The sequence below is a fragment of the Sander lucioperca genome, chromosome 2, assembly GCF_008315115.2.
Source record: "Sander lucioperca isolate FBNREF2018 chromosome 2, SLUC_FBN_1.2, whole genome shotgun sequence".
Taxonomy (NCBI): domain Eukaryota; kingdom Metazoa; phylum Chordata; class Actinopteri; order Perciformes; family Percidae; genus Sander; species Sander lucioperca.
In genome coordinates, this window is record NC_050174.1 from 11,237,284 (window position 1) to 11,253,069 (window position 15,786).

General features: G+C 40.4%; 1 protein-coding gene across 4 annotated transcripts in view; it reads right to left on the minus strand.

Moving 5' to 3' along the window:
• frmd3 (FERM domain containing 3) overlaps window positions 1-15,786 on the minus strand; it is a 59,157-nt gene that overhangs the window by 7,353 nt on the left and 36,018 nt on the right. For all 4 annotated transcript variants that reach the window (XM_031309005.2, XM_031309003.2, XM_031309004.2 and 1 more), the window contains 3 exons: window positions 13,473-13,547; window positions 11,871-11,939; window positions 11,218-11,342 (listed from right to left, as the gene is read on the minus strand). In XM_031309005.2, the coding sequence (XP_031164865.1) occupies window positions 11,218-11,342; window positions 11,871-11,939; window positions 13,473-13,547 (269 nt within the window). The remainder of the gene's footprint in view (window positions 1-11,217; window positions 11,343-11,870; window positions 11,940-13,472; window positions 13,548-15,786) is intronic.

Below are 15,786 nucleotides of genomic sequence, written 5' to 3' on the forward strand. Positions count from 1 at the left end.
TCACTTGACTTTTGCCGAGTAGGAGTAGTGTGAATGTGTCACGTACACAAAACACAGTTATTTCGTATGTAACTGGGACAAAGTGCCACTCTCAGCAGTAGACTTTTACACTGCAGTTGAAAACCTCATCCACATGATGGCCTTCCTGTATTTCTTGCACCCACAGATATCACCCATAATACTGACATGTAAAATGAAAAAATGTAAAGGTATAATATGAAACCAATTTCCTTTAAAAACAATGTATAGACTTATGCAGAAGTAATCCCTCTCGATCAATCACTTATGACCCACTAGAAGTGTGTGGTGGTGTCTGTATCTGCAGAGACCCTGCCCTCTACATGATTCTCTCTTTTCTCTTTTTGCGAGTCTGGACATTTGTGGGTGTCAACAAAGAGCCTTTGGGCCCCCACGTGGGTGTGTAACCCCCAGCCAATAACAGCATTCTCATTCCCAACCGCCATTTTGCCCCTCAGCGTCTCATACCTACGCACAAGTCTAACTGACACAGACACACAGAAACAGACACGAAGAGTCATTCCTGTGGCGAATGCAGTGTGTGTGTAGATCTGTTTTATACAGTCTATGGTGTAGATGCACTTCACGCTGAGGTGGTGACTGGTGAGTTTCTCAGACACTACTGACATCAGCGCCCAAGATGAATCTGAATACGAGCGCCTGTGTGTTTGTGTGTGTGCGTGTGTTTGTGTGTTAAAAATAAGATCAGCTGTCTTCCAGCTATGGATTAAGCAGGGGTAAAAGTGACATATGACTCAGCTACCTCTCTAATCCACATAGCTAGAAATTGTCAAGAAAGAAAGGTTGAAATATTGAAGAAATCAAAGCATTCTGGCAAGGCAAGTGTTTGTTTGTACCTCAAGGTCAAACTGACTTATCAGTTACCATGCCAACTGATTCAACTATGAATAAAGAGAACGTAAATGACAGAGAGGGAGGGAGTGGAAAACCTGAGGAGCGAGTGGTGACAGCTACCATGGAAACAGAGTCAGCAAAAAGGCAACAAGTGAATGAACTCAGAGAGAGAGAGAGAGGCATTAAACCTGAAAATAGGGAAGCAACAAACATTACTGGTTTCTGGGTTAGTAAAGCATCAGACTTGGCCAGTAATAGCCTGAATTTATCATAATGTATCTCACTGAGCACATTTGCATACAGGGCAAGGCAGAACTGTAATAGAATACAGATTTTTATACTGAAAAAATACAAATCAAAGGAGATATTCACACTTGCTCAGCCAGGTCCTCCTCACAATGATGGACCTGTGTTTGATGTGTTAAAGCAGATGTATTACAATGAAAAAGGAGATGATTTTACTCCCAAGTTTACAAAAATGGCACATACAGTACGATGCATGATGTTGATGATACTATATAAAGTGTTTTGCAACTGATTTACGATTAAGACAATTCATATGTGCCCTTAACTGACTTTAATTTGCTAGTGAAATGGCAGTTTATTAGGCTTTCTTTCATTTTTTTGCCTTTTGCCAATTAAGAGTTTCAGATAAAAAAGGCAAAACTCCTAAACAATGAGTCTCTCAACAAAAGAGGTCACAAACTGAATGGGGAAAATAATCATAATTCATCCATCCATTAGCTATACCCACTTATCCTTGAGAGTTTGGCGAGAGACAGGTTGCCAATCAAACATTCACACCATATTTAGTGATGTTAACCTAACCTGCATGTCTTTGGACTGTGGGAGGAAACCGGGAGAACATGAAAACTCAACACAGAAAGGCCTTTCCTGTGATGTGAATGTGAATGGTTGTCTGTCTCTCTGACTGACTGGCGACCTGTCCAGGGTGTGCCCCACCTCTCGGGCCGCTGCAACCCTCAGGAATAAGCAAGGCTGGATGGAATAAAAAATAGACAGAGAGCCAAAGTGAAACGGGAGCTTCTGGCCCTTCCTCCAGAAGTAAGAAAACCTAATTAAAAATTTCAAATTTCAAAATTTGTAACTACTATAATAACAGCATTCCAGTCTTGGAACAGCCTTTCTCGTACAGTGTTTTGAGTGGTTCGCTTCATACTGTATGTCTAGATAAGAACAATATATATATTTTTTAAACTGTCTCATATTGTTCATTAAATATGTATGTTTACAGTGGCCTTTAACAAGCACCACACTAGATGTGTAAACATCGAGGGGTCCATTAAATGTTTGTTTTTTTGGCTGCTATGTATCAGTATATTAAAATTGGAATTGGAAATTGATTTATTTGAAACAGGGACAATGCACAAATAAACATTAAACTTGTTAAAACAAGAGAATATGTCTTGGGCCAGGTTATAGCAACAATTGCTAATTTCCACCTGTAGTCCCTGGGCAAAAAATGGCAACATTATTATTTACTCTAAACTATGTGGGCAGCAATGTTCATTTCACATCATGACTAAATAAACCTGACCTCACAAGTAGAAGTAAGAAATCCCTTCACTCACATACAACATAGTTACTCTGCTGTTGCTGTTTTCCAATTTATAATACTGTCTGCTTTCTTTTCCATTCAGATACAAGCCTCTCCTCAGAAGAGTTGATTAATATTACAAGGCGCTAGATTCCTGTGTGTATACACACACACACACACACACACACACACACACACACACACACACACACACACACACACACACACACACACACACACACACACACACACACTTATGCACATACAGAGCAGGGTTTACCCCTGTTATGCAAGTGTTGAGAGACCTATTCATCTTTGTCATGCAACCTCATCATAAACACCCAAACACCTCCAAAGTATATTTATCTATGCAACAGTGCAAGAATAGAGCTGCCACTTCCTGTACTATATGTTTATTCAGCTCTTTGTCAATTTTGATTTCTCAACTCACAACTGAAGCAACACACAAGAATCTGATACTCAAGAAAAGCTTTACATATTGAATTTCAGCAATTCATCTCTATGTATGTTAGGGATTAATACTTTATTAACTCAACACCTCTTACTTATTTATACTTGTCCTCTGTGTACAGTTTCAAGTGAGACAGGATCAGCTGTAAAGCATCACTGTTAAACCTGATGAAGATTCAGTGTCGGGACAAGGACCCTTCAGCAGGGGGGAGATACGGCAACAAAATGAGGCCAGCAATTGAAGGGGCACACACATTTCAAACAGATATACTGGGAGTGTAGTTATCAACCTTCTGTGAATCAAATTATCACTAAAATTAAATAAAAATTACTATAATGGTAAATCAGTATTTATACTTTTATCAAAACTTTTCTCAATTGTTAATTTAAAATAAGGCTATATTCTTAAATTTAAAAAAGGCAAGGCACTTTTCCACCTTATAAATGGTCTTATCAAAAGTATGAGAATAACCAACATTTATGCTGATTATTCAGTGTCGTAGCAGCTCTCCTCTGTGGCGCTGCATTCAAACCTTCCATTCACAAATCTATTGTCTAAATATTCAAAATTCCTTCCTTAATCCTTCAGTCGGTTGTTTTACTATAAATGTGTAGTAACACACACACACACACACACACACACACACACACACACACACACACACACACACACACACACACACACACACACATAGTGTGTGGCATTATCGTTGTGGGGACCCTTCATTGACATAATGCATTCCCTAGCCCCTTACCATAACCTTAACCATCACAACTAAATGCCTAACCTTAACCCTTACCCTAACCCTAACCATAACCAAATTCTAACCCTAATCATAAAACCAAGTCTTAACCCTCAAACAGCCCTTTAAACTAGTCTTGGGGTCCAGCATTTTGGCCCCACAAAGCTGTCCGGACCCCACAAGTATACTGGACTCCCGGTTTTTGGACCCCACGAATATAGTTAAACAAGAACACACACACACACACACACGAGATTACACTCACAGTTTGCAGCACGCGGTTGCCACAACAAACCTGGCAACCCAACTACTGGGCTGAACTAGCTCACACATTAACTGCACACGTTTCAGCTCCTTGATAGTGATGTAAATGTAGAAATAGATGTTTAAAGGTGGAAAGGCCAGTACTCTAGTTTTCATGTGATGTGTTGAAAAAATGCACAGTTCAATAAAACTTCACTGAATGTTAAACTACAAGACAAAAGATGCACTATAATAAACTTTTATGGATCTTGATGTCTTTTTGACATTTTTTTTGGCATTTCTGGTTTTGCCACCCACTCTTACTCTGTTCCAGCGTATTTTTCTGAAGTCCAGTATTGATTCCGGCGATGTGTCCCCCATGTCCCACCAGCCGTACATAAACATCCCGGGCAGTGTGGTTGGCTATACGTAGATGCAGGCTCCGCCGTGTTGTTATCTTCACCTGGCACCTCAAGGCCTCAGCCATTACAATCGCTGATTCCTGCTCATCTGTAGACTCCCCTGGGTGGAATACTTCAAGAGGCCCGGCCTGTCCCTCCTCCATTCTCTCACTCTCCAACCTCTCTGGAGTCATGTCCAGCCCGAGTCCTCCTGCCCTGCCCTGGCTCCCACAGCTCAGGGTGTCACCTATGTTGGGTCGGTCGCTAACTTCCAACTCCAAACTGCTTTGCATGAGGCCGCCTCTAACATCACTGCTGTTTCTGTGCTCAAGAACCTCCATCGTTCAGTCTGATAAAAACACCTCAATCCCAGCTGTCTGCGGTAAGACCCTCACACCCAGACTGACTGGGCTGCCAGCTGAGCTCTGAGGCCGGGATGGGTATGAATACACACACCCACACGCCTATACATACACACTGAGAGAGATGGTGAGAGACATACACCAGACACATTCTCTCTCTCTGATACACAGACATGGCGGACCCTCCTGTGAATGTAAGCAATGTTATCAAAGAGTAGAGGGGCATTAGAGGAGGATCAGGCCCAAAGCTGGAGTTTCTAAATATAACCAGGTGGTCCAGCTGCAGAGGTGCAGCTAATCTAACTGTGATTACAAAGAGGCAGGCTTGACCCAGGGTGGGATGAGGATCACTTTCTTTTCCTCTCGGCAAGTCTTTCTTTATCTGTGTCTTTTCCTCCTATCAGACACATTTATTTCTGTTTACCTCTACAGTAAACCTGCTATACTCTAGCACTGACAGAGACAAACTCTGAGCTAATATTTGATCACAGACAGGCAAACGTGAAAAAAAGAACACTTGTTGCATCAACCATTTTTTGTTTAGTGATGGAAGAAGTGCGGATAAAGCCTCAAATGTGAGACATGAAGATGAAGTCTAATCACCATGACACATCCATGAGTGAGACCTCTAGCCAAAACATTATAAGTGTGTGTGTGTGCGTGTGTTTTGTGTATGTGGATTTTGGTAGATAAGAAGGGGACAGGCTGTACAAACAGAACAAGGTCAGCACTAACCTTGGGTCAGCTTCCTGTTTCCCCTCTAATGGCTGAGATTAGTGCTCTGAATATAGACAGTGATCCTAGACCATCTCGAGGACACTTTATCCCAAAGTCCTTGCAGCAGCCTTCCTAAAACACTCAATGTTTGACTCTTTAAAGGTGGGGATGAACTGCTGAAATGGGCCATAATTTACTTGAAGGGACTCATGGTGTTGCACTCACTTCTACACCCAAAAAGTGACAATTGTGTAAAAAGAGCTGAAGAAAGAAGTTCAAACCTTGCTTAAATTCTCATCTCCATACATCTGGCCAATTTCTGTAACTTTCCGAAACCACAATCCAACCAGCACACCCCCTTCATGCAGCAATGGGCCAGATGTGCCAAGATGAAAAAGTAGAAAGGTTTTGAACTTCTGTCTCCTCTTTTCTCCTTCTTTACACAACTAGTTCTGTCACTTTTGGTGTGTACAACTAAGTGCAACACCATGAACACCTTTGAGGAAAGTCTGTCCAAAAGTGTCCCTATTTGTACGAATTATTGTAGCTGAATGACACTAGCTCATTTTAAGCATATACCGGCTTTTACCTCACTTCACCTGAAGTCTTCTAAAATTGTGTACTTCGACAAGTAATATGTTAGTATATTTTCTGAGCAATGGGTTGTTCTCTGTTTTAAATAACTATAGTGCAAAAAGCAGTGAATCCATCAGAATCTAGTAGGGAACTGCAGACGAAGCCACAAACAGAAAATAAGACAAAACATTTCCATTAATAGCGTATTAATAATCCTCCACTGTTTATAATAAATAACTAAAATGTTTGCTATTTTACTGAGTAGCATACAACACAGAGTAGCAGAAACTGCAGTAGTTGTAATTCTAATTGAATCTTGTGTCATTATTCAGCCTGTATCCTTTCATTGGTGCATGACACCTTTTCCTAACATACAGCAAGCAAGCGTACAGTGGCAGATGGAACGCGAAACTTTGCAAAAATCGAGCCAGTTTTTTTTCAAACAAGCACCACGTCGCTTAGCCTGTTCGCCAATGCATGGAGCAGGTTAGGATATCTTTATTAAGAAACACTGAAATAATCTGCAAGCAAGCTGCATGCTTATTGGCTCACTGACGCTGATGAGATTGTTGAGGTATTGAAATCTGGTACTAAATGACAATGCATTTTTCGATATTTAATACAACGGAGGCAATTCGATCGGTGCGTATCAATTTTAAAGTACCCAGCCCTACATGAGGCCTTTATGTTGATGACTACATCATGCACCTCCCAAACCAACTGAGACAGCCGAGCTGCTTACTGCTGCAGCTCTTTGACCCTGAGCCAAGAAGTATTGATTTACCTCTAAATGGGATGAGGGAAGATGAGAGAAAGACAGAGAGGAGGAGAGGCGGAGATAGTGGCTGTAAATTCTGTCAGAAGAGGCGTGCCCATCATCAGTTTGAAGAGAGTGATGGCACAACAGTATGATTGTACTGTATATGTGTGAAAGCCTAAAGGGCATGGGTCAGGTCGATGTGTGAGAATGAAGGAAGTAAGGACAAAGTGGGGTGGGGTGTAAAAGATGGAGGGAAGGAGTTAGGTAACAGGAGAGGAGGGGACGACAAAAGGTTGAGTCCTGTGCTGTGTGGAGGGCATGGATGAAGATACAACACCAGCAGTAACTCAGTAGCATGGACCGGCTGTTTGCAAAACACACACACACACACACACACACACACACACACACACACACACACACACACACACACATACACACAGTAGTTGGATTTACGCACTAAAATCTCTCCAGATGATAAAACTGGAGTTGATATAAATGTTGATATACTCACAGTACCATGCACTCACTGCATTAAGCTTTACAAGCAAGAGGGAGTTTTGCTCTGAGTTTTGTGAGGAAAATCTTCAGACACTACTCCAGGCTTGAAAAAGTACTGCCACCTCCTCTGCAGGTTTTTGGGTAAACATTGATATCCTCCTATAAAGATAACTGAACATCAGTCAAAGTGCTCTGTGACACCCCTCTCTCCCTGCCTGCTGCTTTTGCTTAAGATACTGTCACATTACATTTCTGTTCAACAATATATTGACGGACTGTATTTTTATAGCGCTTTTCTAGTCTTAGCGACCACTCAAAGCGCTTTACACAGTACAGGTTCATTCACACCATTTACACACGCATTCATACACTGGTGGCCGAGGCTGCCATACAAGGCGCCACCTGCTCATCAGATAAACTTTCATGCACAATCACACACTGATGGAACAGGCACACTCTGCCCTGAAAAAGGAACTTATGTCATGGCTGTAATGTGGGTAATACATGAATATTGATCACAGCAATCACAAGTAGTAAACGGTGCGTGAGGGTGACACAACAGTTTCTATTCTCGTCGTCTGATAATGTACTACTACCACTAACTTTTTAGAGATACGTGGCTCAGACAGGACAGTGATGCTACAAACATGATCTTATAGAACAGGATACATTGCTGTAGATTAAACTATCCAACAGTATATAAAGTATTTAAAATTAGCCCGATCGTAAACATCTACAGCAGTCAAATGCAACATACACATTAATGCAGCAGTGATATTAATCTAATAACATCACATATAATAGAAAAACACTGACAGGAAATATTCTTCTGCCAAATTAGCATTTTAACTTTTGAAACTTTAAGTACATTTTTCTGATAAAAAGGACTTTTAATTAACAAAATTATTGTTTGGATTACCATTATTATTGAAAGCACGATTATCAATATAATCACAATGTTTTATTAGACTGATATATTGCTAACAACACCTAACTTCCCCCCTTACTTCTGAAACCAAACATACGCCCTTGTAATTCCCACTATTAGACACACACACACACACACACACACACACACACACACACACACACACACTCATTTGCATACCTTTTCTTGCCCTTTCTTCCACCTCTCTCATATCTAAATTATTCTATAACATGACCTTTCATTTACATTCACCCTCACTTCCTCCTGTTATGCTTTGCTACACACCCTGCTTCCTACTCTTCATCCAACTTGAGCCTGTGGAGCACACCCTTCCTAACCTTCTCTTAGCCCTATACAGTCCACTTTCTCTCCTCATATTCTCTGTATCTCCTCTCTCTTCCTCCTGTCTTTCATGTTGCCTTGTGAAACCTTACCCTGTGCTATTCCCTACCTGCTTTCTTTCCCCTAACAACAAAATGTATGCATTAATCAGAAAATAGGTAGCAGTGGAGAGTGTCAGGAATAATAACGTAGAGAAAAAGTGACCGAGAATAACGATAACATGCAAAAAAATTGACAAAGTAACCATTAAAACCCACTGAGTACTTTTTATATAGACTACGAAAATCTACTCGGGAAAGGTGGTGTCCTGAAACAAAACAACTTAAATTTTCTCCTGCCGGGCAGTGTTGCTCTGCTCGGGCCAGATTACCTCATCAGACCGTACTCTTCTACCCTCTCATGGGGAGAGAACTGATCCAAGTTAAGCTGGGATATGTCAACAGGACAGCTGATGGATAGCTCAACTGAAATATCCTTTAGCAACCACCCTCGTTATACACCTCATCACTATGGCTACATACTGCTGAATACTTTCCTAATAATCTGCTAAACATTTCCTAGAAAGAACTATACAATATAGTACTAACTATAAGGGCATTTGGAGAGTGCAGACCTCCACCAAGGCATGCCCTATCTCACAATGTTAATGCAGTGTGAATTTTACCAGCCTGGAACTCATTTTTCGGATTACTCCGACAACACATGAATGAAGTAGAAATGCCCTATCTTCAATCAGTGTTAATGAAAGTGAAAAATAATGTGTGTATCAGCGCTATGTTTCGGATCCGCTCCAAAAAAAAAAAAAAAGAGCTGCTACGAAAGCTTAACAACTTCGGAGTGAACCAAAATATCCTGGAAACTGTATGTAAAAGCTTAGTGGAAAGTGTCCTATCTTTTAACATGATCATGTGATATGGTAACCTAAACATCCAAAGGAGGAACAAACTCCAGAGAATAGTGAACATGGCCTCAAAAATGAAAGGGAAGCCACAAAAGCACTTAAGCAGTATTTATGAGGAATGCATTACAAACAAAGCTGAGACAAGTATTAGTGACCCCTCCCATCCATTATACAGCGACTTTGAACTCCTACCCTCAGGGAGGCATTTTAGAGTACCAACAGCAAATAGAAACATCTTTAAGAAATCCTTCATCCCCAATGCTGTGAAGGTGCTACATAACACTGGGAACCGTACTTAAGAATGGAATGTAGGGCGAGGCAGACTTCCGGGTTGCAGGTTTTATGCAAAGTAAGCATTTTTAGTAGGCTATATTTATCTATTTATTTACTTATTTACTTTTGTAAATGTAACCTTTGTAATGTCACTTTTTTATGAAATGTATTGTTGGTTTTGTCCATCTTGCCGTCTTGGCTATGTACTGTTTGTAATGTCCTGTCTCTCTTGTATTCTTGTATTCTTGGTGAAACTGAAGAAAAATTTTCACATCTATGGACAATAAAGTTTTTCGTATTCGTATTCATAAATATAATTGGTTCTTCCTTAGCTTATGCTACACTCTTCCACGTCATGAAAATCAGGTCAGTAGTTTTTTTCCATAATCCTGCTGACAGACAAATTCAATTCAAAGAAAGAAAGAAAGAAAGAAAGAAACAAACAAACAAACAAACAAACAAACAAACAAACAAACAGAAAAACCAAGCCGAAAACATAACCTCCTTGGCAGAGATAATACTAGAGTAAACAGACACTGTTTGATGGTTCTAATACATTAATTGATTCTAATCAATTGTTAGCTTAACCTTTAGCTTAAGTATTTTAGTCATCTGGAAACATGAAAATGTGAAATGTGTCTACAGGTGAGCATACAATTCAATGTAAATGGGGAATAAAGTTTCAAATAATAAATCAATAATTCATGAATATTGACTTGGGTTTAAATTAAGCTTTACTTTTACAAAAAAAAAAAAATCACATTTGCACTTTCATTTTGAAACTCAATGACATAGTTCCTGGAAACATTTAGGAATTCCATAGGAAACTGGTTAAAAGCTGTGAAATAATGCTAAAAATAGGATAAAACAAAAGGACAGTTATGCATACACCCTCCCACACCCTGTATACAGGGTTCACTGTCAAATTTTAGATGATGTTGCTGAGCATGGATGTGCTCAACTTTCACACACACACACACACACACACACACACACACACACACACACACACACACACACACACACACACACACACACACACACACACACACCCAAATACAGGAAAATGAACAAATTAAAGCCTGCATGTGCACACAGACGTCTACAAGGACTTAAACAGAGACAGACTCATTGGAGCCGAACAAATAACTTCTAATTGAGTGTTCCTTAATGATAACACAAGCTGGTTCTGTTTCCATGTACCTTCCTCTGTTAAACACACACAAAGCCAGACACATGGACACACAGACACACACAGGCATGAGGGTAAACTCAGGGAGGATCATGGGAAGGGTATTTTTAGCATGCTGTGATTGGTGTCTCCAGGGAGACAAGACTGATGAGGGGTGGGAGCATCAGCTGCTCAATTAACGCTTTCCGTCTGAGGGTTGTGCATGTGCTACTTCATACAGAAGGGAGACCCCATGTGACTTCCCAAGAGTCTGTGGCAAAAGTAAATGGGTGTGTGTCTGCTTGTGTGTGTGTGTGTGTGTGTGTGTGTGTGTGTGTGTGTGTGTGTGTGTGTGTGTGTGTGTGTGTGTGTGTGTGTAGACTAAGAAATATCCTACCATTGTCTGTGGCCGTCTCTTCGTATTCGTTGGTGGAGGGCAGTGCAGGTACCAGCGGTTCCATGTTCATGATGAGGTTTTTATGGCTCAGAGAGTTAAAACTTTGACTCTGACCAAACTGGGCTCTGAAAAAATAAACATGAATTACACTGACTGCTCTGTGCGTTGAGATGTGTATTGTTTTGCATAACCACAGCATGGCTGCTCTATTTTCACAATCTTTCCTTGCACATTTTGAGCTTCATACATGGAAGTCAATTTGATTTGTCCTGGTAATATCCCTCATTAGTAGGGTATTACTGTAAATAATAATAAAGCAAGCAGACAATTATAACTCTGTTTACTAACTGTGTGAGAGAGTGCGGGTGATTTGTCACTTCAATTCAATTTGATTTAAATTATAGTGTCAAATCATAACAGATATTTCTCAGGACACTTTGCAGATAGAATAGGTCTAGACCACACTTGGCGACGAGGAAAAACTTCCTTTTAGCAGGCAGAAACCTTGGAAGAGCCTGAGTCTTGGGGGGGCGGCCGTCTGCCTCAACCGGTTGTGTGTGTCCCCGCCAGTCTAAACCTATAGTAACATAACTAAGGGCTGGTCCAAGGCAAACCTGAGCCAGCCCTAACTATAAGCATTGTCTTGTCCTTACCTGCACACTTCTGGTGGCTCTCTCTGAATCTTAGAGCTGGCTTCTATCACCTCTTTGGCTACTCTTCCGCTAACAGGGAAAAAACACACATTCATTGAAAGAAAGACAAAGCAATGCAATTGCTGTAACAACACTGTAATTTCCATGTTTCCATGTTGCATTGTTCAAAACTTCATTACAAATAGATTTACAAAACAAAGAAAAATAATTTAAAAAGTAGTAAAATATTTTTTTAAGCATAGACTACACAGGCACAGAAGCAAATCTATGAACAAGTCAATCACTTCTTGTTTTAAATTGACACACATACAGATCTACTTGAACTCCTCATGCTTCAGTCAGGCTCACGTTGTGTTAAAGACCTTTTGCCAAACAAAAAGGTAAGTATTACGCTAAGTTGTACACCACAGAGTGTAACTGATAGGACTACATGTAAGTTTTCTCCTGTGTTTCGCAGTTGTTGCTTATAATCAGTGCTGTTTGTGGGCTGCTGCGTGGGCAGCTTCCTGCCAGCAGGGTCAGTAGCTCCATTAGTCTGATTGTTGGGCGACAGGAGTTTCTGGACTCTGACTACTTTGTTTGAAGCCAGCAGGCTACACCATCCCACCCATTAGTCTATTGTTGCTGGGATTGATGGTTAAGTCGTAAATTAGAGGGTTAGATGAAGTATGTGTGGTGGTAGACATCCACTTGATAGCACAAGTGGGGAGTCACATCAAAACTGTGTGCTGGGCTGGAAAATGTTGTACAGTATGAGTCAGCTGGTCCAATTGTATAAAGATCTGTCTGCTCTACTTTATGGAAACTGCCTCCATTTGTGGTCCACATGTCTTTTTCCTCTTTGCATTTGCACAAATGACCAATTCCCATATTTCAGAACAAACTCCAACATATGCTCTTACTCATCATTGAGCCCTTAAGCCAAACTGCTTTAGCTAGCTGATGAAATGGAGCGGACTAAAGTGTAAGCCTGGTAAAGGGCTTTGTCTGAGAGGAGAATCAGAGCTAACCTGACTTCAATAACAGACTTATATAGAGGCTTTCTGTGATATTAGGGTCAGTAAATCAGAGAAGCCAACACCACACTGGATGTAGGTGCTGATGTACAAAGAGGAGCAGCAGCATTTGGATCTACAGCATGTTGAAGGGCAAGGTAAATCAGCACTTGTGAAATTTTCTCAGGTTAGAGCGAGGTCACTGTAGTTGATTTTAGTCATACTCCCAATACATGGCTGAAATCAAACTATTTTATCTACAGTAAAGGGTGAAGTATAATTGCAAAATAGAGTGATGGAGTAGTTGAGTGTTGACCTGCTAATACTGCGGGTGAATTTACATTTTTTAAATCTCTCAAGTGGTTGATTCTGACTCTGTATATTTGTTTCCCCCTAATTTCATGCATAACGTTCACTCCTGTGGTTCCCCTTTTTTCTTTGTCTCCGTTTTCCAACTGTTTTTGTACATATAAATTTTGCTCACTTTCCTTTAACACATATTACACATCTTTCGCCGTCTTAATTCTGTCTGTCATTGTATCGTTTGTAAAATGAAAGAAAAAAAGTATGCTTTCTCTTATGAAAACTAACTTGAATACGGTCCCACCTGTATCTGAACCTGCTGCCTTTGAAGAAGATGTTACTGCTGGAAACTGTCTTTATCTGACTTGACTTGGCACACCTGTCAGAGAGAGGGAGGAAGAAACAGAAAGAGATGCAAACAAAGAACTTCATTCTTACAAAGCATCTGAGGCACAAACACTGAACAACTCATTCTTGTAAAAATGTTTTCATGGATTTTTATTTGTGACTGTTACACCCTGTGCACAGTCAAGCCTCTTAGTAAGCAGAAGAGGAAGGTGTTTCAAGGTGTACCATTTAAAAAAGCCGTAGGTCAAACCTTCGTGTTTGGTTCAGGATCATTTATCATGCAGCAGAGAGATGGTGCCGGTGGAGTACAAACACACACCTCTGCTCTGCTTAGTTTGTGTGAGTGAGTGAGTGTGTGTGTGTGTGTGTGTGTGTGTGTGTGTGTGTGTGTGTGTGTGTGTGTGTGTGTGTGTGTGAGAGAGAGGCTGTATGTACGCAAAGCTCTGCTTGGCTGCCATTTACAAACTCAATTCACTCTGATTTGATTAAGCAGCTCTGATGCTTGTCCGACATCCGAGATGACACCCCCTTCCTCTCTGTCCGCCTCTCAGAGACACATGAGCTGCTGTCATTGAGAAGTCAATATCCAGGGTTTTACAGGCATGGGCTGTTATGAGAATGCTTTTATAACCTTTTTTTTTAACATTTTTTATATGTTATGTAATTTAACCAAGATGAAAGAAGATCTGTGGGAAAACTCGGTTTAACTCCACACAGCCAGTGATCCACACCTTGTTCACACTGCCTCCTTTGCAGTTTGTTGTCAATTCTCCTACCAGGTCGGTGTTCTCTGCTGGATTTTGTTATCTTGAAAGCACTGAAAATGCGATCCATCAGTTGACAAAACAATTTCACCATAAGGTCCACTCAAGGACCATGCTGTTCTAGAGCTTCTGTTTGTATAACACACACTTCCTCGGCAGATGGACTTGGCCTGTTGTCCATATAATTTCAGACTTTCAAATTTGACACTTTAGTGACTTCTCGTCCTTGTTTGCAGGGCTGCAACTAAAATTATTTCCATCATCGATTAATCTTAATTTTCAACTAATCGATTAATCAGTTCACTGTGAAAAGTGCCCATCACAGTTTCCCAGAGCTCAAGTTGATGTCATTAAATGTCTTGTTTTGTCCATCCAACAATCTAAAACCTAAAAATATCAGCTTATTGTGAAGCTTATTGTGATGGAAGACAAGGAAAAGCAGTACATTTTCACATTTTAAAAGCTATAAAAAGGCAATGTTCAGTTTTTTTGCTTGAAAATTGACTTAAACGGTTAAGTGATTATAAGAATTGTTGGCGATTAATTTAATGTTGATGAACTAATCGATAAATCAACTAATCATTAGTAAAGTTAATTGTCAACCTTGGAAACAGCATTTGACAAAACAATACTTCAGGGATCTGTCACTTTGTGATCTGAACTCTCTCACTTTCGCCTTCACCCCAAGCCTGTTTCCATTTCTGACATGCCAGCAGCGTCAATAGTCTCTGTGAATTCAGAGTGACGGCCTCGGAGCGATCAGCTGCTTCCCCAGTGAAGGACAGCAGCATATTGTAGCAGAGCCACAGAGAGGCAGGAACATCATTATAAAACACCGATAATGTGCTAAAAATCAAAGTGGGACATGAAGGAAAGCTAGTTTTAGCCACTTGTGAGTGTGAAACAGAAAAAAAGGACAAAGGAAAATTACAGCGGTATAAAACTAAGTTAAAGAAGATTACATTTAAATATATTTAAAGGGGCTATATATGACATTCAGAAGAATAATATAGCAGCAAACAACTATTTGCTATGTAAAGATGTAGTTGAGTACTGGCGTCCTTAACAGAGAATGAAGTCATGCTGCCTCCTTGTGTGTTGTAATCTGAGCTTCTCTGTTCTTTGTTTTGGTAGCCGGGCTGGCCCCATGGTATGTTAGTGCATTTGAGTTCCACCCTATTAAACGACTGGCCCTCTCCGTTTCACCCTTTCGTTTTATTTGCCAATCCCAGCCTAAACTCTGAATGCCGTATATGGCATTTTTAAGAACTGCTGCAACAGTTACCAACTAGACCAGTGCCATTCTGGTAAAAAATTGTAATATATGATAATTCTATGGTAAGTATCTTAGTATAGTTGTAGCCTTTTTTCCTACAAATATTGGTGGAAGGGACATTTTGGGATGGAACAATGCTTTACAGTCTCAAGTATCTCTGAGTTCAAGAGCAGCTCAATACATTTTCTGGATGTGTGTGTGTGTGTGTGTGTGTGTGTGTGTGTGTGTGT